Genomic DNA, 22,421 nt, shown 5'->3' on the forward strand with positions numbered 1-22,421 from the left:
GACCTTGGATTTGGGGCCAAAAATCCTCTGTCTCCAAATCTGTCATCCTTTCTATTATTTAAGGCTATGTCCACAGGAAAGATTTGAAGAAGTAGAGAAGTGAAGAACAAAAAATAAATTGAAAAAGTTCACTAGAAGTTGACGACCAAAACACTTGACCTTGGTAGGAAGTGTAGGCTAGCGTCTTGTGCTACCTAGATCATAAGTAGAAAAATAAGAAATACACTGTTTGAGGCATATGAGTAGAGAAAGTAACTTGAATTAATAATAGTCCCAGATTGGAACAGGAAAGAAAATACATTCCTTGGAGTCCAGGGAATCATTTCTCAGAGTAGAAATTAACCGAGTAGAAAAGTTGCAAAATAATAGAAGACAGCATTTAAAATGGGCAGAGATGGGCTCTTCTACTATATTTAAATCCGAATATAAACATATCTATGTCTCAATCTTTATCTTTGTAACTCAACTTAGTTCCATATACAAGTCGCTATATATTTGTATTTTTTTGTTTGAGAATGAGCTTGACCTTTATAATCCTCTTCCTTTTTTTTGAAATTTTTTGTTATATGAAGAATTCTGACCTGAAAATATACCTCTCTCCCCCCCTCTTCCTCTTTCCCTCTGTGCGTGTGTGTGTCTGTCTGTCTGTCTGTCTGTCTCTCTCTCTCTCTCTCTCTCTCACACACACACACACACACACACACACACACACACACACACACACACATACACACACAGAGTAATGGCTGCTGCAAAGTAGAGTGCTAAACCTAAAATGACACAGTAGACAACAAGGAAAATATGTGATGATTTAAATGTAGTCAAGGCATCAAAGGAAGGAAGCTCAACAACTCGAACACCAAGGTGGGGGAAGTCGGAAATTACATCTAGAAATGCCAGCTATATACAGCTAGCAAATACATCTAGAGTATTTTTTAAAAATCCATAAGAATCTGGAACTGTATCACATCAATATTTCATTTTGTGGCCAGACAATTGCCCTTTTTTCTTTATGCCAGTCTTGGCCAAAGCGTACGCAGACTCTGATCCTAAATTTGTTCACCACTATCTTGGAAAAAGCCATGTAATCTTCTTTATCCAAATGTTTCCCAAACTTATAATTAAACAGAGCTTCATAATAAACTCAGTAATGTATAACAACATACAGGATATGATAGTACCATTAAGATAACATCTTGCTTCCTTCCTATGGTCTTGCTGAATTTGTTTGTTAAATTACTGGTGTAATTAAAGCAGATAGGAACATTCATACATTTTGTTGTAAATTGATAACATCTTCTTTGTGATCTGGGGAGATTGTTCTGTAGTTTTTAATTTAGCAGGTTAAATATCTGAAAAAAGACCATAATCAGAAACCTTTTTGGGGTGTTGTCTCTGCTAAGTTGATGAAGGAATTGATATTTAATAATTACTTCCAGTGCTGTGCATTTGATCTATTTGTAGGCCAAAGTGTTAGTAAATATCTTGTATAATCCAATGGGCAAAAGCTTTTCTAAGTTAGAAGAAAACCTGAGACATTGAACTATATCTTTCTTTTTTTTTATGTATCTTTCTTTTTAGTGTTGTCTACCACATAAGAGATTCCTTATTCTCATCACATTTGTAAATATCTTCTTTCCAGGATTGTAAAGATGCTCTGTGGAAAACTTATTTTTCTGTAGGATATTGGTAGTCAGGGAAGAGAAAGAAACACTATTGACTTAGAAATAATTTCAAGTGAAAAATTCATAATGCATTATAAAATATAGCATGGATTTTTATGGTTACAGAATTGTATAGTTGGATAAATTTTACAGTGACAGACATCTTAAATTATGCCATATAACCCTCCACATTAACCTGTGTTTGGGATATTGTTTTTTCCAGATTCAGATCCCGTGCTTTAAAAGTCATTTCCATCACTTAATTTCTTTCTAGAAATTGGATACTTTAGAAACTGGTAATATTTGTTTGGCTGATGCTATGCTTTATTGAATATATGTCTTCCAGTACTAATTAGCAAAATTGCCAAATTCCAACATGAATACTTTCACTTTGCTGATTAGTTGATCACATGGAAAATGAGCTTTAACAATAAAATGTTGAAAAACTGCCATGATTTCAAGCGTATGCTATGACTCCATCTAGATAAACCTACCACCAAATGTTCTTAACAAGTTTTACCAAAGTTCACTTTCAGCCTAGTGTCTTTGTCTTCTACCAAGAAACATACTGCTCTAACCATAAACCTGTGGGTTATGAGTACATATTATATACATTTGCACTATATGACATCTGTCTCTGGGGTTATCCCATTTCATTTGAATACTTTATTCAACTTGTAGCTTTACCCTATTACATTAAAAAATGAGACGGATTTGCAGATAGTATATAGTAAAGTATTAGTGCTGTGGAATAGGCTTGCTTGAAAAAATACATTAAAAAATTATAGGAAGAAACCAAAAAATGCTAAATATCTAGCACAGCATTTTTTAAATACAAATTTTCTTTTCATATGAATGTAAATAAATTCAAATAGAAAGTTTGTTAAAGCCTCCTATATAGCAGGCATTATGCCAGGTTCTAGAGATACAAAGACAAAAGTGAAAGTCTTCCTTTGATCAGTTTACATTGTGTTGGAAGTTGATGTAGCATGTACACAAATAAAAACTTTGTAAACTGAACAAAGAGTACCAAGAAATGATGAAAGTCAAGGAAGACTTCTTAGAAAAGATTTACCTTCCAGAAAGAACTGTCTAATGAGTATAATCCATTATGTTGTTGTTAAGTTGTATCTGACTCTTCATGACCCTATTTGAGGTTTTCTTGGCAAAGATAATGGAGTGGTTTGCCATTTCCTTCTCCAGCTAATTTTATAGTTGAAGAAACCAAGACAAACAGGGTTAAGTGACTTGCCCAAGGTCACACAGCTAGCAAATATCTGAGGCCAGATTTGAACTCAGGAAGGTAACTTGATTCTAGGCCTGGCACTCTATCCACTGCACCACAAAGCTACCTTGTCCACCATTTATCGGATGTCTTTGCTTTTCTCTGTCTTCAGGATTCAAATAACTTCACCTGTCTAAGCCTGAGTTCCTCCTATAAAAAGGAGAGGAATTAGATGATCTCTGGTATCCTGTCATACTCTCTAGTCTATGATCTTATGATCCTTATGTAAGATCAAAGAGCCATAAAATATAAAAAAGTTAGATTGATCTTTTTATGTTTATTTTGTTAAATAATACTACCAACATTTAGCAGTCAATTCTTTTTTTTTAATTGGGAATATAGATAAAATCCATTATAAAACTAAACCCCAAATATAACAACTAGCACAACAAATTGCATTGAAATATCTCTCTGAGGTTTACAGACAACTTTACATACATTAGCTAATTTGATAAAATGGAGAAATTTTAATGTCTACGGTATTAAAAACATTTTGTATTTAGTTATGAGTATAAAATGTAGTGATTGAAATAATTTGACAGTTGCAGTGACTTAAATATAACCACTGCATTTGAACTGCTTTCTATTCTTCGAAGTCACTTGGAGAAAATTCCATTGGTTTCACCTATTAGCAGATGTACTGAGAATGTACCTGAGGACGTTAGAATCTCCGAGTTTGAATGAATTCTAGAAATCATCTCATTGAACTTCTAACCAAACAAGAAACTTTTCTAATCTTGAGAAGTTGTCATCCAGTCTTTTGGAAGATTTTCAATGATTGGGAACTTACTACTTCAGGAGGTAGACCACTCCTCTTATGGATTGCTCTTGTCATCCCTTGTATCTGTACGTTTCACTGACATTTATCTTCTTCAGCTTCCATTTAGTGCTGTTTTCTGCCATCTGGGCCTAAATAATTGAGGCCGAGTCTTCTTTCTTTTCTTAAAATTCCATTTGGCTTTATTTTCCCTTCTGAATTCTCTCACACCTCCTCCTCCTTTACCCATCGAAAAGGCAAGGAAAACAAAACAAAATCTATTACGAAAGTGTATAGTCATGCAAAACAAATGTCCATATTAGTTCTGTCCTGAAAAAAAGGAAAAGAAGAAAAAAACTATGCTTCAGTCTGCACTGTAGTCTTATCAGCAGATAGCAATATTGTAAAGATAATCAACTTTGAAAGATTTATTTATGCTAATTCTTCTTTCAAATAATAATCCTTCAAATAATGAAGGACAGCTACCATCTCCTACCCCTGTCCAAGTTATCTCTTCTTCAGGTTTAAATTTCCATTTGCTTCAACAGAACCTTTTCATGGAATGTGTTGGTCTCCTCACTATCTTGTTCACCATGCTCTAAACCTTTTCTAGCTTGTTAATACCCTTCTTATTATTTGATATGAATTCAGTTAAATTCAACAGTCATTTATTTACTGTTCACTTTGCACAATGGTTCCATGCCAGATGCTCTAGATACAAAGTAAAAACTGAAAAATCTCCTGTCTTAAAGCAACGTATATTCTGTTGGGAAAACTTTGTTCAGATTTTCCCTGACCGGGGCAGGGTGCATTGAGTTTGTAATGCCACCGTACTAATTCAGATTAAACTGGGAAGGCACTAACTTTCTGGTCATTTTCATAGTATTTACTGATCATTTCTGTACTTATATAAGAGGTATTTTGAACCTAAGTATAAATCTAAACATTTATCACTATTAAATGTCATCATATTAGAATCAGTGCATTTTGTTAATTGGTTAGAGATGTTTTTAGATTCTGGGTCCAATGACTCATGTGTTAGCCATCCCACTCATCTTCATATCATGTTCAGATTTGATAATCAGGCCATTCACATTTTGAGCCAGAAGGAGAGCCGAGGATAGTCCCAAGGGTCCACCACCACAGATTTTTCCCTAAGGTAGCATTGATCCATTAATCAACATTCTGTTGCTCCCTGTTCTTAATTAGATTCTTTATCCTCCTGACTCTCATAATAACAACAAAAATAGCTAGTTTTTACATAGTACGTACTATGTGCCAGGCATTGTGCTAAATGTTTTACAAATATTATCTCATCAGAGCCTCACAAAAACCCTTGGAGGTAGGTATTATTATTATTATCCCCATTTGTCAGAAGCAAGACTTGAACTCAGGCCTTCCTCATTCCAAGTCCAGCATTATGTTCTCAGACTCAAAAATAAGACATACTAAACTCTGTTCCTTTTTTTGCATGTTACTAACTGGTAGATCAGGAAGATGCCACAGATATTGTCATATACAATGAAATCAAGTATTTGAAAAAGTTTTTCAGTGGAATATTTGAGGGACAAGATGTAGGACAAAGAGGAGCTAAATGACAGCCAGATAGCACAGTAGATAGATTGCTGATCTTAGAGTCAGGTAGACATGAGTTTAAATCTGGTCTTAGAAGCTTAGTAGTCATGTGACCTTGGGCACTTAACCTCTTTCTGCCTCAGTTTCCTAAACTGAAAAATGGGGATCATAATAGCATGTACCTTCCAGGGTTGTTGTGAGGACAAAATGAAATTTTTCCTTATTCTGCTTTTCCTACTTCTTCTCAGTCAGCTGATTAAGTCACATGTTTCATTGAGGCAGCTGGTGGGCTTAGAGTGAAGAAGACCAGAAATTAAAATCCAGCCTCAATCACTTACAAGTTCTGTGACCCTGGGCAAGTCATGTAATCTCTGTCTACCTCAGTTTCCTCTTCTATAAAATAGGGATAATAATAGCACCTGCTTTCTAGGGTTTTTGTGAGGCTCAAACAAGCTATTATTTGTAAAGTGCCTAACATAGCCCTTGCCACCTAATAAGTGTTATTTAAATGTTAGCTATCATAGCTAGTATTATTATTATGATATAAGTTGCCCTCCTAGTTATTCTTCTTTCTCCCATGCATCTATTCATACAAGTATTCTCAAGTTTCTTTGAATTCTTCCTATTTGTGTTTTTTTTTTAAGTATGGTGTAATGATATTCCATTTTATTCAGTTACCACATTTCTTCTGCTGTCCTTCAAATGATGGCCACCCTTTCTGGCTTCCAGTTTTTTGTTACCACAAAAATCTATCTTTCACTTTAAGACTCAGCCCATTCTAGGCTTCAATGTTCTTGCCATTGTACTAAGAACATTATAACTTGTTGTTACATGGTTGTCCATCCTTAATTACCTGATCATGTACCTTAAATATTATTTTGTTATTGGTTTCCATATTGTTCTGTTTAGATATCTTTGCCCCTTCCCATCTCCTTTTCTTGCTCTTTGGAATCATTGGTTTTAGTGTGCATGTTCCAGGCCAGTCATAATCATATTAGAGGAGAAAGAGCAATGTATCTCCTCCCAAGGAGATTCACATACAGATTTTCACTTTTTACCAATAGATGTGCTCAGAAACATTCCAGCAAAATTGTTTCTGCTCTCTGATCTCCTTGTTTTGCCCTTCCTGATGCGTAGCTTCTTTTCCTCATGTTGTTTTACCTAAAAATGGTCCCAGGTAGAGTACTGGCCTGTGGAAGGCAGCATGTAAAATTTTTTTTTTTGCTTTGCATAAGAACATATTTATATAATTTTAGAGCCAGAACCTGGGTCTTCTAATTCTCAGTCCAGTTCTTTTTTTTTCTTTTTCCATTACATCATCCCTAAAGACAATTATTGCATAGCAGTTAGCACGCTGGCCCCAGAGTCAGGGAGTCTTGAGTTCAAATTCAGGCTAATCCAGGTTCAAATCCTTTGAACCTGGGCAAGTCAAAGTCTCTTGACATCTCAGGCAACTTTCTAAAACTTAAATTGCAGGCAGATGCCAATCTGTATTTATAAAGGGACTTTTTTTCATCAGGCCTACTCTGGATTCTAATGAAATTACAGGCCCATTCAAAAGAAAAAAATAAATCTGCCCCTCGACTTCCGATGATATTTTTAAACATTTAATTTACTCCTCCTAATCTAATTCTGAATTCCCTGGCTTATAGCAATGAGATCGCAAGTTCAGTCACTATCACTAATTCCCTCAATTTAAGAGATACCATTTTCCTCAGCCTTTCTGAAGTCTGGCACTCTCCTTTTCCCTCTGTGTAATAGTAAGGAGTTAGAGCTGTAGTGAAATGAATTGTTCCTTCAAGCTGGCTACCTGTTTTTTTTTTTTTATATAGTCAGCATGTGGTTGGTGGAAGCCTGAGAAGTAAAAGCAGTAGTTTCATGAAGTTTCTGCTTTATCTAGAAGAGTTTCACTATCAAATATAAGGAGGGCTGCACTTAACTGTCATCAAATGAACCTCTAGCTGGTCCTTTTAAATTTACCTCTAGAAGAAAAAGCACTTCTATAAATTTAGAATGAGAAGAGTTAGAAATACATTGTACTAATTATAATTTTACCACTTTTAAACAACCATTATTCTTCTGTGTCTTGCAAAGTACAGTTTTAAACCTGAAACCTGGATAGCTATTGACTTTAAGCATCTGTGTATTCAATTATGTTTTCCTTGTTTTGTTTTAAATCTGAGGGTCTGTTTTTTCCATTTTATTCTTTGTGATGTACATGCTCAAGAGTTGTAATCTTGCTTCAGAGTTTTTAATTGTGGACTGATAAGTGCTTAACTTGTTGATGTGAGATCCCCTTCCCCCACCATCCTCTTGTTTTCCTAGATGGTGATGTTAGGGCATGTTAAAGAATGTTCTTACTCTCAATATACAAACATTCATCTAACAATGTATTTTCATCTTACCTACATTAATTTGATTTTTAGATAGCAGGAAGAAAGAGTCATTTAGAAGGGTTTTTCTGCATCCTTTCAGAAATCCAACACATCGTTGCCTTCATGTAAGCAGCTACCTTTCCCAAGTGCCTCATCCTCTCCCCTCTGTCATCCCAAGGCAGTGTGCCTGTATTTGTGTGTAGATTTATAGTTTATCTTTATCTATGGCTTCATCTGTAGGTAGCTATTATAGCCGCCTTGCCTGGATATTGTTTGGGCCTGATAGATCTGTCTGTAGTTCATCAAAGGGGAGCTGAGTGCCTAAAAGCCATTGGGTCCAGCTGAGGATGAAATACGAGCCATCAGCCTTAGTAATGGCTGTAAAATTTCATAATTACACGGCCTTTATTACATTGCATAATGATCCTGAAGCAGTATGGAACAATTAATTAAGATTTTCAACCGTAGCTCTTTCAGAAATTAAAAGGTGCTAGTGGCTGAGAAATGGGGAAATGTCTTGTCCTAAAAGCATTAGGGATGCTCAGGAAGGACTTCCTAGATACTTCTTTTTAAAGAGAAATATCTACTGGTTAGATAACCAGCGCTGTTGTAACATTTCTATATTCTTGAATGTGCTTTAACTTCAAAAACTGAGCTTCTCAAAAGCACTATTGCAAAGAAATTTCCAAGTGTTCTGTTGTCAAGCTTCTCCTCTCTCCCCCAACCTTTGGGAAATTCTATTCAGTCTCTTGCAATAGACATTTATCATGTTTATGGTAGTCCATCTCTGGCCGTGAGATGGGGGGGGGGGTCACTTAACCGCACAGTATAGCATACTGACCAAGAAGTTTCTCTTATGCACTCTCTCAAATCTTGGGGCATTAAAATTATTTCTTGAAATGGGCAGTCATCCCCAAAGGAAGACTTTTACTGTTTTCATTTATTTTCCTTGTAAATACAGTATGTCAGATCCAATATCTGCCCCCCCCATTTCATGATCTCACGCTCACATCTGATAAAGAGTACTTAAATTTGGTGGGCGAGTGTAGGAGTCACTTAGTATCCTGTTAAGTAATAACAGACAAAACATCAGAAGAGTATACATTATGGATCTACCCACACACACACATAGAAATTGCGATCAATTCTTGGCACAGTTTCTCAAATCTAGAATATTGGGATCCAGATGGAGTGAGCAGTATTTATTATGCCAAATGCAATAAAAATAATGAAAATAAACCCATTTTGTTATTGTTTATTAGGTGCAGATTTCCTTCTGTCCACTTAACAATGTGTGTTTCAAAGAAATTTCAATGATACTGTTGATGTAACAGCAACAGTAATAATAGTCTAAACCTCATTTTTATGTATATATAACTCCTAGATATCTGGTCATGTTAAACATTATTGTTTTTAAATTGGCAATCGTCATATAACATTTTACAAATCTTAGTATTTCATTGGAGTCTAAAACTTCCCCTGGGCATCCCTTATTAAACTTTCAGCAGAAAATTTGGAAAGGATTGTATTCTTCAAGGAGGAGCTGCTACTCAGAGTAAATTTTCTTGTTGAAGCATTTATTCCCTTAATAGGAATTTTCTGATCTGCTGTCATTCTTGTTCACACACTGAGTGTCACTGCCTCTAAAACACTTGTCATTCTTTAATGGAAACAAAATAGTCATTGCAGCCAGAGCCGCAATGTCATTCCACTACCCCTTGCTGCGTCGGCAATAGTGAAAATGACAGAGAGGCTCTCAGTAGGGGTAATTAAAATGTAAATATTGATATTTTATTATTTGAAATTACTTTCCAGTGCGGCATTTAATATCTCTCCATCTGTGCGGCTCTGTTTAGCGGTCACTTTAGTGCAGCTCTGGGATGCCAAGCAGCGGCTTGATCCCCGTTATGTCAAAATGCTTGTTGCTGCTTAATTTTGATATCTAATTAAGTGGAAAAGTACAGTCCACACTGTAATCCATGGCATCTTAACCAGCTGCTTGGGTATATTTAGAATTAATCTCCACTATGGAATCATCCTAATGTATGCAATTAAGAGTCTGCCGATGGCTAATTAGGTGTATTAGAATCAGGAAGCTTTTTTTTTTCCTTTTGGACTGTTGCAGACTTAAGACACTGCCTCCAGAGGTAGTCTTAATGCTACTCAAACTGAGTTAGGAAACAGTGCAACTTCTGAATAAATTTATACATGGGAGATGACAGATGCCTCTTTATTTGCTTATTTCCCTTCACCAGTGTGAAAGCAGCACAGTCGTTTGGAATATATCAGTTTATTTGCAGAATCTCAGTCAAATGAGAGGCAGAAAAAAAAATAATCAGTGGAGGTGGTTGGGGGCAAACAAGTTAAGGAAATCCCTACTCCTTTAGAACACATCAAAGCTAGAAAATTAAAGAGGTAGGTAGTTCTCTGGGCCAAACCTTTTCATTTGTAGAGCAAAGTGAGTGATGGCTATAAGAGGTTTTTACAAAGCTACCATACTTGTTCCCTGCCTGTACATTTCAATGGAGAGCTTTTGAAGTGGATTTTTGTAGGAGGCACAGGCTTGACATAGAGAGACAAGAGCAGAGACAGATAGATATGGATGTATCTAGATAGCTATTTGTATACATATGTGGGAAAGCAAAGCTGGTCTGTACTCTAGTACATTTTTGGCACTGGTTACGTTTGTATATTGTGGAAATTTTGTGGGTTTGTTGTTGTTGTTTGTTTTTACTTTGACAGATGGAAAGCTCAGTTGGGGGTGGAGAGAGTAAGTAGTATGGGAAAGAGAAGAATTAAAAGCGAGGAATACTTTCCTTTCTTAGTGAGGAAATGACTATGATCCCCCTGACGCGTCAATGGCAGATAGTAGTGGTTTAGCACTGTGTGAGCCAGCAAGCATAAACACTATACTTGGGATTGAATATTCTTAAACAGTTTTTTATTTAAAACAACACTAAAGGTGACATTAAAATGATTTGGGGTGCAACCTAATATTGGAATGAATAAAATTTACAGTGAATGGACCGGTTAGATGGAGATGTGGAATAATGGGTCCCAGATCTATCAAAAACATTTTTTCCCCTTTATTTTGTAACATAAAGAATGTATAATTCATTCCTCCTAATAATGAAGTACTTTTATGTCTCATTCTGAGTAAAGTTTGCATCTCTACATCAGTGAACTTGTGAGGTAGATTTGAAATGATCATTTGGTTCGCAGGCAGTTCATTCTAAACTAATTAATAAGTTGCCAGTGGGTTACTATTCCAATTGGCCCTCCAGACCTTTGATTATTAACTCCCAAAAAACATGCAGGAAACACCAATGAGCACTGATATTCTTTCTTCAGATCATTTACACAGTATCACATGTTAGGGTATGAGCTCTTAGTACCTTATTCTACAAAGAGAAGATTTGTACATAATTTCAAAGCCTGTAGCCAAAATATAATGAAATTATTCGTATTCAGCTGGTACCTGAGTTATTACCCTCTCCCTGATTATATATGTATATATCTCATTTTTCCTAGTGAAAATTAAAACTACCTTTGCCTACAAATTCCAAAGGTATTTAACTCTTTGAGAGATGAATACAAGGAATTCTGTCTACTTTTTGAGTTGCTTTAGGAGAGAATTCTATATTCTGGCCATGTAAGTGCTATCATTGGATAGAAAGCCTAGCCTTCTATGAGAATATATCAGAGGTGGAATATCTTTTAAATTTCTTCCAATGTTCTTTCAGTTTACAATGATGAATTAAAGTATATGCTTATTTATGTATTGTGGCTTGTTCTTAATTTATCTGATCCCAGAATATTAAAGCTTTGAAAGACTCCTAATAGCATAACACAAACTATAATCTCTTCAGGTATGGGCAATAGGAGAGAAAACAATTTTTTTTCCAATAGGAATTCTTTAATTATAGCATATTCCTAGTAGAAGTGAACTCCCTAAAAATACGTGGAAATTATGTTAGTATTGAGTTGAGAAATGAGTCAAAGTATGGTTTATGGTTTTAGATTTACTACTAGCAGTGTAAAAATAGTAGCAATTTGTAAATGTGATAATTTTTGTTGCAACAAATTTACCTTTTATCCATGCTGATACAATACTTAAGCATTCATCTGAAGCAAACATTTGTTGAATCCTCATTTTTCAGCCTTGAATCCAGTTTCACTGGGTCATTTAGGCCCAGGTCATGGTAATCCAGAGTATTTGGGTCCATCTTGGCTATCTGTGGATAGCTACAGTGGTTATCTTGAAAATGGATTTTTTTTTAAAATCTGCAAAAATCATGTATTTAGTCCTGAGAGGTGCAAACCCTACTTTTCTACTTTGGTCCCTGTATTGGTTCTGTATTGAATGATTTGGGATCTATAGCAAAAACACTCTTACTACCTACATGTCCATATATCTAAACCATGATTTTTTTTTTTAAAAAAAGCCAACATGAATGAGATCTCTTCAGTTTCATATTAACAGTTTTTACTTGATTTCTTTTAGGACAGGGCATGTTCTGATTTGCTTAGTTGCAATAATGGTGTGGTAAGATAACAGTGCTTGTAAACACATGACAGGTAGAGATCATTCCTTTTTAGATTATTAGGTAAAGTTGTATGTATAAACCAGTTCAAAAACCTCAAATGTCTAAATGGCATTTAAATTACATTAACACCTTTTTGCACAGCTGCAGTAAAAGGTCAAGACAGACGAGCACCATCTTTGCTTTTTGTAAAATGTCTCATTTGCTGCTTTAAAATTGCCAGGCACTTCACTTACTTAGTATTACTGAGTGAGTCCAATGCTGCAAATACTTCTGACAAGTGAGTATTTGCTTAGTAAGAATCCGTTGTTCTTAATGGATCAAGGTGGACATTCAGTGTGACTGCATTTTTCTTGTTATCTATTTGCTATTACTTCATAGATGAAGATGGTAATGATAAAAGTGAAGAATTTCTCAATCTGCTTGCTTGGCTTTCCCAGTTTTTGTTTTTGGTGAGATTCATCTGAAAAGTACCATAGCCAGCAAGTTTGTGATTAATATTTCTTTTCTTTTAAAGACAAATATTTATATTTTACAATAACATCTAAACAATAATATATATAGAAACATTGGTATATATTCTGTAGGTGGTGGATCATTGGTTCAGTACTATACCACAGTACACGGAGTAAACGTCAGCACTATAAAATTCACTTCTCCCTGGGCTCCATTCCTGAAAAATCTTGGTTAGAGAAAATAAATTTATATACTGTCAAAATAGTGTCAGATTGGAAAACAATTGGAGAAATTAAATACTTCTAAATAGTTAAAAAAGAACCACCTTTTTCTGACATTACCAAGAATCTTCTGGGAATGTATATTTGTAAGTCTTAAGAGAAAAGCAGCTAGGGAGTATGATTAAACTCAACTTTAATTATAAAGGTCAAAGTAGAAATTGGTAGAAGTAGGAGAAAAGTTGTTTGTTGTGCAAACTCCTTGGTATAACCTATATTTATAAAGGAGGATTGAGTCTTTTTCTACTGCCTGTGTTCAGAGTTCCTTTATTTTTTGCTCCCATGTGGTTTTTACTTCTATGCCTACCTTTCTTCTCCCCTTTTTAGTCAGTCAATAAGTAACTTGTTCATCTTGGCCTTAATGCAAAGGACTCTATACTAGGACATGTGGATGGAATGAGCAAAGAGGGGGAAAAAAATCCAAATTCCTATGGGAAATGTTTTTGGGAGAGGGCAGAGTGACCACAGAAAGTAAGTAAATGAATGAACTGATCTTTTAGTTCTTTTGGCAAAGTGTATACACACATATTCATACTCCCACATGTACCTACATATACGTACATGAAGTATCCTTAGAACATTTATACAACAAATTATTAAATGCATAAAACAGCAGCTCAGTAACTGAATTAAACAATAGAGAGTAGACACAGTAAAGGTATGGATAGTTTAGGTGATGCTAATCTGTTGAGGTTTTTTTTGTTTTGTTTTTTAATTTACTGAACAACAGCTGTTCTAGTTCATAGCACGGTGGATGAGATGTTTCTGTAACATTGCTTCTCTGAAGAAATTCACTTTTTTCCTCTGATATTTAACTGCTTCATGACCCTAGGCAAGTCATTTAATCTCTGTGTTCCTCAATCAATCCCCCAGGACTAAACTACTAAGTCACAGGTAGATGAGTTACAATCTGCATTGGTAGAAGTTATTTCCCACATTGCCAGTCCTCCCATACAGACAAAATCATGGAGCTTTAGCATGTTCATGTAATTTTAAATGTCTACATAATTATAAATTGGTACTCAGATTGCCAGAGTTACTCATGGATGTCCATGTTGTATTGTCTTGTGTAACCTAAGGCGGAACTATTTCTGCTGGCTCCAGGTCTAGGAATCTTTCCACTTTATTATATTGTCATCTTGCATTAGTCTTCTTTCTGGTAGTAAAACTTGGACCTAATTGATTTAAGTATAGTTTCTTTTTCATCTCATTAGTGTGACTTGAAAACTTTTGCTGTTACATGCTCAGTATTCAGCTTTTCCTAAAGTAAGTCCTAAAATGTTTTTTTTTTGTCTGGAAGTTACATATTGGTAACCAGTATAGAATGGCACAATCTTTTTTTTTAACCACTGTCCAACTTTTGTTCTATTAGCTGTCTAGATAGTGCTTTCTTATTTTACAAAGTTATAGTTAGAAGAGGTCTCAGATCATCTAGTCTACCTCCTTCATTTTAGTGATGATGAAGTTCAGGCATATGAGTTGACGTAACTTTCTAAAGGTCACACGAGGTAGTAAGTTCCAGGGCTGAGATTTAAACTTATGTCTCCTTATCTCCAAAACCAGCTGTAAATCCAGTGACAGGCTGTTTCCCCAGTTTCGCCCCACTGCTGACGTAAAAGAGGAGCAGGGTCGGTTTTCTTTTTCTTGCTATCAATTAACCAATCTTAACTTTGCTATTCCCCTTTCTCCAGATGAGGAGAGAAGGTAGGAAGCAAACTTACAAAGTATGAAGAAGAAGAAAAAAGGAAGAGTAGAAATAAGACATGGAGAAGTTGGGGAGTATTACCGATTGATTTTAGTGTTATAAAAGTAACTGAGTAGGAATTTCTGTCTATCCCAAGCTTTAAATTCTTCACAGTCTGATTCCCAAGTCACCTATAAGAAAGAAAAATTTGCTTTCATTTAGAACCTCTCTTCCTAAAGCAGAAGACAAGATACTTTACAGAGCCCGGAGAGATTCACTGTTGTACTATCAATGAAGAAGAGACAAGTCAAAGGTTTCTAAAGAAAATAGAGGAACAGTGTTGTGAAATGTTTTGGTTTTTTTTTTTTAATTCACAAGTACTTAAGCTGCTCCTAACTCAGAATGCAGGTTCTTTTGGTTAATTGCATTAATGTGATTAATCAGAGATGAGGGTTAAGTCTCTTTCCTCCAGGTTGTCACTGGGTGGGAAGGAGGAAAGCAGGAAATAAGCACTTATTAAGTACCTACTGTTTTCTAGGTACTGTGCTAAGTACTTTACTCATTTTATTCTCACAACAGCTCTGGGAGATATATGCTATTATGATTCACCCTTTACTTATGAGGAAAATGAGACAGAAAGAGTTTAAATGACTTGTCCAGGGTCACACAGATAGTAAATATCTGAGACTAGATTTGAACTCATTCCAGACTGGACTGTTCAAGACAAGGCCCAGTGCTGTATCTACTATATCACCTGGCTGTCTCACTCTTTCACTGCCACCAATCTATTGACTGGACAACATATTGAAATTGGTCAATTCGACCACTTTCATCTTTAAATGTTTTCACATCTCATCCCTAATTTTCAGGCATTTAAAATTTTTAGTGGCTCAATATCACACAAGTGGAAACCCTTGTTTTAAACTTTAAAAAAAAAGCAACACATTGAAACATGCAAATAAAGCTCATTTTGAGTGGCTATTGCTTAAATGAGGAGGAGCAGCAAATTTCCCACAGAATCAACAAATGGCCAGTAAGCGGCCAGATTATCTTGAAAGCTAACAGCTTCTTATTTTTCTCAGTTCTACTCACATCTGACACGATCCAATTCTAAGTTATAAATGCGTAATCTAAATGCATGAAATCTGGATGGTCAGACTGGGAGAATGAGGATTCAAGGAGTGGCTTGGGTGGCATGTCACAAATGCTCAAGAGAAAAAATAATTTATGTAGACATAGTCATTGACTCTGGGTGTTGTGGGGGTTTTTTTATATAAAATACTTTTCATATCACTATGTATATTCTTATAGCTCTCATTTTGGCACTTGACCATCTGCAGCTGCTTAATTCTAGCCCCTGGTTAGTTGGAATCCATGAAGTCCATCTTAATGAAGGAAAGGGAAAGGAAGAGTCTTCAGGAAAATAAATGTTATACCTTTCTTAGCCCACAACTGTGCACTACATGAAAGAGACCAGAAGTGGAACATCGGCTGATATTTGAAAAGAGCAGTGGGCTTTGAAAGGCACGGTGAATCTGGAACTGGGGTTTGGAGAACCTTTAATTCCATTTGTATCAGAACATGTCACACAATAGCCGCAACAGACTGCAATGCTGCTGTTATTCTTTTCTTCCTACCTCCTGTAAACAGCAGGTTTATTTGGATGGGTTTTATTTAAAGAATCAAGTTCAATCAGCGCTCTCTCTCTCTCTCTCTCCTCTCTCTCTCTCTCTCTCTCTCTCTCAATGCACTTCGTTAGTGATCTTAGTGAGTCATTACAGCATAATTACAATTCTAGTATGATATGTATTTGTTGGAAAGTGTCAATTTTTAGTGGAACAGAAAAACTACAGTCAAAAAACTGAATGGGCAAATCAATGCCATGATTAACTGATCTTAGCAGACACCCCAAAGATTTAAAATGCTGGCACTCTAGTTTGAGAAAGCAGTAGAGAAAAGAACGCCTAGCAGGGGTTAAACTCATATGCCTGCACTGCAGCCTATTTCTGTCAACACTCAGCTCAGGAAATAAACATTTATGCTTTCTGAAATGAAAGTGTATTTTTGAAGACTAGCCGTCAGATATTTTTTGCCCTTCACACTTTCAAATGCTTAGCCTTTTTTGTAAGTTGACTGCAAAGTGCATCAGTTTGCCAGGCTAAAAAAAAATGTACTTGACAAATGCCCATGGCATCACTGTCAAGCTCATGAGCTTCTAGTAGAAGATGGTAGAAGGGTTGGCACAAAACATGCCTCCTTCAAGCCTATTACCTCAGGGGTACCTGACTCTTGAGAAGCTTTTCAATCCCTCCAAATGATGTTATTCCCAACTGTCATCCGGTTTATTTGGAGCACACTGTATTGTAGATAAACATGCTATTTAACTGCAGGTCAGGGTACAGAGTCATTCTGGGAGCAAAATGCCTGAGATACATTAAATGGCACTGACTCCAGGAGGGAGATGAAGAGAGATCAAAGTTGTCACCGATATGCATGGAATGGTCCGTTGCTGGGGAAGAAGAAATGTGCCACAATATCGGTGTATTTTAAAATTCTGTAATACAGCTGAACATTTAAAACTATAACCTGTCATAGGCTGAAGATTAAGATAGGGTGCTGTGCAAAACCTGAAATTCAGCCATTGCCAAAGGAAAGCAATTGGTTTCTCTCCATAGAAAATAAATATTTTAGATGACCGTGTTCTCAAACTTGCAGCCCATTATCTCTGATGTAGTAGTAGGTGTTGTGAAGTATGCCATGTATAATTAACATTGTAGAAAAAATTTATCTTTGATCAAAATAATCACATTTTCTGAGGAATACTAAGAGTAGAATGGACACTACTTAATGAGAAGTCCATTCTCCTTTATGCTGCAGGCTTCTAGCTGTTGCCTAGCCCCCTATTCACAAAAAGGTTACTTAATCTCTGCTTCTTTTCAGTTGAAATCAAATATACCATCCTGTGCAAAAGAATGGAAAAGCAGCACACGAAATTAAAATCAAAGCTGAAATGCATGTTTAACCTCTATAGTGACACAGGCATGTAGCAATCATTTAAGCAAAAGGCCTTTTTTATCGTTCCTAGAGGCATGAAGTTAAGCGGTTAAAATGTATGTTTGAGACTATATTATTTCTAACCAAAGAGTATAGACTTTTATTTAGTCAGGCACAGAAGTACTTGGTACTGTTTCTTGGAAGTTTTGTAGTATTAAAACAGTTTGCAAAATTTACATTATCTTCAGTCTTGAGAAATAGAATTGAGCATATCATCAGATCTGTCCTAGCCTTTTTGTTCTATATCCAAAAAAAGACTTATCTGGTTCCTTCCCCTGCCCCAACTTTGCTTTTATTCCCTTTTTTCCTTCTTTTTTGTTTTTGTTTTTGTCAGAGAGGAGTAGGAGTTGTTGGGGGAGGGGAGGGCAGCAAAGGGGAATCTTCTAAGTTTTCAGGAGGGAAGAAAAACAGCTATTGACACAAGACATTGTAGGTTCACCTTAAAAAAAATCAGAACTGATTTTATTGCTTTTTGCTTAATTAAACCCAACAGAAATGTGTGAAACATTGTTATGGCTGAAAAATTGTTAATTTGTAAATCACAGAGACAAAGAGGCTGGAGTGCAACTTTAAAGTTTCCATGCACGTAAATGTCAATAGAGTGCCTTCTCCATCATCAGCACTAAATTCACATTGATGCCTCTTTTCTTCTCTGTATTGATCCTTCCATGAGAACGTAGATTTGTATCTGTTAATTAATGCGTCCTGAAACAGCGTTTGTATTAATCAGGCAGATAAGAAAAATTGGATGCCTGCACCCTCCTGACAACCGTAAAAGTGCTGGCCCTGATAAAATCGTGGATGGACCTCAATAAAAAAGTTCCTCCTTCCACTCAATAAACTAATCATCCTGCTTTTAATTATTCGGCAGAAAGATGTGTGGAGATTGGAGAATGTGTAAATCTATTTACTAACAGCAGTGTCTGGGAGGGAGAATAGGGCTGTCACAAGAAGGTGCTGCAGGCTACATTCTGTCCATCTGCTGCTGCAGGAAAACTGGTTCTTGGGAGAATGAAAAGAAACAGGAAAAGGAAGATGATGTAAATTTCTGTTCATGTTTATAACCTTGTGGATCATTTTATTCTCTTGCCACTTAATCAAAATAGTCACTTCCTATTCCTTCTTGGCCTTTTCCTAGTCTTTGATTTTGGATGAACATTGAGAATGGTTTTTGGGGGGATTTTGGTGGGTGGTAGATAGGAGTGAGTTACCTTTTATGGATCTAGCAATCAGCAGTGAAAATGGCATTATGTCAGTTCCAGGGAGGGAAATGCACCTATGCATTGAATCTCTGTTCAAAATCAGTCTGTTTGAAGAATCCCCCTTCAAGTCTAAGATATACAGGATTAGTAGTGTTGGGATGTACTAATTTTACTTTTTATTGGGCTAAAGATGACCCCAAATTAAAACAAAAGAAAATTCGACTTAGTTAACCAGTTGAGAAAGTGCCTTGTCCAAGCATGTGTAAGCTTCATAAACAGCCAAATAAAAGCTCTATACGTGCCTTAAGACCTCCCCTTAAGAAAAGCTTGACTAATCCCCTTTGATGATTTTATTAAGTACTTATGGTTAATGGTGCCAAGGGCAAGCAGCTAGGTTTTCACTACAGCCAAGAAATCATTTATTTTTGCCTATTGTTCTGTAACTCCAAAACTTTATTGAGGATACTACCAGTTTTTTATAGAAAATGAGGATTGGCAAGAAATATTAACTTTATGGAAAATGAAGGGTATAGAGTTATTTCTTTAGTGAGTTTGTTGGAAAGTGTCAAGAAAAGAAGGCAGATGCATATTTATTAAGGTATAGCATTCTGGCGGTTTTATTATTATTATTCTGTTCAGAAAAAAAAATCATCACAGAATTACACTTCACAGATTTCTCTAATATACAGTGCTATTTGCTTTTAAATTCCTGAAAATACCATACATGATGGTGGTGGCATTTAAAGAGGAGCAGGTCTTTTCTGGGACTCTAGCATCTAGCTGGTTATTGATCAAGCATCTTCTCTTAAAATCTTCTTTATATTTATTCCCGCTACGGTATAGTTACTACCAACTTCTAATAGGGTTGTTACCATCTGTCATTTTATTTTATCCTGCTTAAATAAAGTTTTTATGTATTCTCACTCTTATTTGAGAAGTGACAAGCTTGTATCAACCTGAACAAATGTGAAGTAGAGAATAGAGGAGGCTCAGATATTTCAGATCAAAGAAACTACTTCAGATTCCTATATAGAGACATTTTAAACACAGGTTTTTCTTGGCCAAAATCTCTTTTTAAAGTTGTGTCAAGTTACACTATTGTTACTGTTAAGTTGTTTTTCAGTTATGTCTGATTCTTCATGGCCTGATTGTGGTTTTCTTAGCAAAGATACTGCAGTGGTTTACCATTTCCTTCTCCAGCTCGTTTTACAGATGAGGAAACAGGCTTAAATGACTTGCCCAAGATCACACAGTCATGTCAGTATTTGAACTCAGGAAGATGAACCTTCCTGACCTGAAGGCCCAGCCCTCTATCCACTGTGCTACCTAGCTGCCCATAATTTATAGTATAGAGATGCAGTATTAATTGTTTCACAGTCATTATCAGTGGAAACAAGATTGCCAAAGCAATATGACTTCTCCCTTATTCAGTAACTCCATGACTCCAAACTTTACCAGATTGTTTGAACCGAAATGCTTTCTTCCCCCATCTCCCCTCGCCCCCCTTCTTTCATATTACTTTCAGGAGCTATAGAATTTAAAGTGTGTCACAAATGAGGCTTCAGGGAAAGCTGTGTCACATTTTCTGGCCAGGAATCAAGTGTCTCCAAGATGCATCCTTCTTTTACTTAAAGATCTAAGAGTATATATTATGTTCAAATCAAAATATGAAAATAGATTTTTTAAAATTATATTTCCTCCACCCCTGCCATGTCTGTAAATCCCATGGAAAGCACTAGCAAGATGAAACTGGTTTGTAATTTTTACTTTGTTACTCCAAAAATGGTGAGCGTAAAATGTAAGGGTTTTTTCTTTCTTTTTTTTTAAGAATTGCATAATGTACTGAAGCATAATTGATGTACCATATGAAGTTAATATTGCATTACAAAGTTATGGGTATATAGGAACATGCTTAAGTAGCTTTCTCTGCCCGTTTTCCCATTTAGGTTTTTCTACTTTGTCTCTGGCTGATCAGATGAGCCTTCTGCAAAGTGCTTGGATGGAGATTTTGATCCTTGGTGTTGTATACCGATCACTTTCTTTTGAGGATGAACTTGTCTATGCAGAAGATTATATTATGGATGAAGATCAGTCCAAATTAGCAGGCCTCCTTGACCTCAACAATGCCATCCTGCAGCTGGTAAAGAAATACAAGAGCATGAAGCTGGAGAAAGAAGAGTTTGTCACCCTCAAAGCTATAGCGCTTGCTAATTCAGGTGAGCAGAATGGCATAATTGTTGTTACATTTTTCATCTATGTCACCCATCCCCTCCCCTCTCCCTTAGCTCCTTCTGCATGGTTTTGCTCCAAGTAGCTTGGAAACAGTTGAAAAGCTAAGAATGGAAATTTCAACTTGCAGGCAAAATTTAAAAATTTAAAGTTCATACTGCCCATTGAAAGACTTTGAAGGCTGCAGAGCATTAACGTTTTTAATTGCAGCATCAGACAGACATCCTCAGGAATAACTTCAAACATAACTCTGTTGACTCACAAGACAATATGGTGCAATGGAAAAAGCAGTGGATTTGGAGTCCAAAGATTTGTCCAAATCCCAGTTCTGCTACTTATTTCGGTGACCCTAGAGTAGTCACTTTGATCTCCAGGATTTCAGTTTCCTCATCTGTAAAGTGAGGGTTGGACTAGATAATCTCTTAATAGCCCATCGTTTCTACCCCCATGATCCCATGTTTCATAATCCAGCCATATAATGTGTGTATGTGACTGTTTTTGCCTGTATATTGACTGTTTGCTATAGAGAAAAAGATATATTATTCTCACATCTACCATTTTGTTGGGAAAATAAGAGTCTTAACTATTTTTAAATGAAAAATAAAATCAGTAAGCTTGAGAACCTTCATGAAAAATCACTTATTGTTTTAGCATAGTTCTCTGAAAAATACTACCTGTGTAGAAGGGGTTAAGAACTACAGAAAGAATTTTTCTCTACATTTAAACTTAAAAGTGCTGAAGCAGGAAGCAATGTCTGATAAGTAAAAAATCATTGATGCTTTGTTGTTTTTTCTTTTGTGTCTACCCTAATGCTTTATTGTGGTCTTAAGTCCCTTTTAGCATTTGCATAAAGTTCAGGATAGATCCCTCTTTAATGACGTGCCGATCATTAGATACCTGTGTGTCAATAACATTCTCTGATGCTATGTACCATTGACAGTCACACCGTGCCCCTCCATCTGCTTTTGTTTTGACCCTATCTTTGAACTTTATCTTGGTTGCTGGCCAGTAGTTTTCCCTTTAATTACAAGAAGGAAACTGTCAATAAAATCTGTTAAATGGGATGCAATGAGTGGCTTGAATGGGCGGACGGCTATTTGTTCAAATTCTGCAGCATTCAAGGTATTGACAGTTTGTTTTCTGGGGCCATATGTGACGATCAATCTCAGGCTGGGCTCAGCCGCGCTGAAAAATGAAAAACCAGATTGCTTTTGCTTACTTGTGGATGACGACTTTGTGATTTGGCGCGGTCCTAGTGAGATGAGACCTTCTGCCCAAATTGCCCCCCTGAGAGCCAGGGACGCGTGACTGTTTTTAG

At 36.2% G+C, this 22,421-nt stretch overlaps 1 protein-coding gene across 3 annotated transcripts in view; it reads left to right on the plus strand.

The window, feature by feature from the left end:
- ESRRG (estrogen related receptor gamma) overlaps positions 1-22,421 on the plus strand; it is a 648,087-nt gene that overhangs the window by 612,311 nt on the left and 13,355 nt on the right. For all 3 annotated transcript variants that reach the window (XM_078156311.1, XM_078156312.1, XM_020982262.2), the window contains one exon: positions 20,821-21,090. In XM_078156311.1, the coding sequence (XP_078012437.1) occupies positions 20,821-21,090 (270 nt within the window). The remainder of the gene's footprint in view (positions 1-20,820; positions 21,091-22,421) is intronic.

Source organism: Phascolarctos cinereus, unplaced genomic scaffold, assembly GCF_003287225.1.
Source record: "Phascolarctos cinereus isolate Bilbo 61053 unplaced genomic scaffold, phaCin_HiC Scaffold_5;HRSCAF=322, whole genome shotgun sequence".
NCBI lineage: Eukaryota > Metazoa > Chordata > Mammalia > Diprotodontia > Phascolarctidae > Phascolarctos > Phascolarctos cinereus.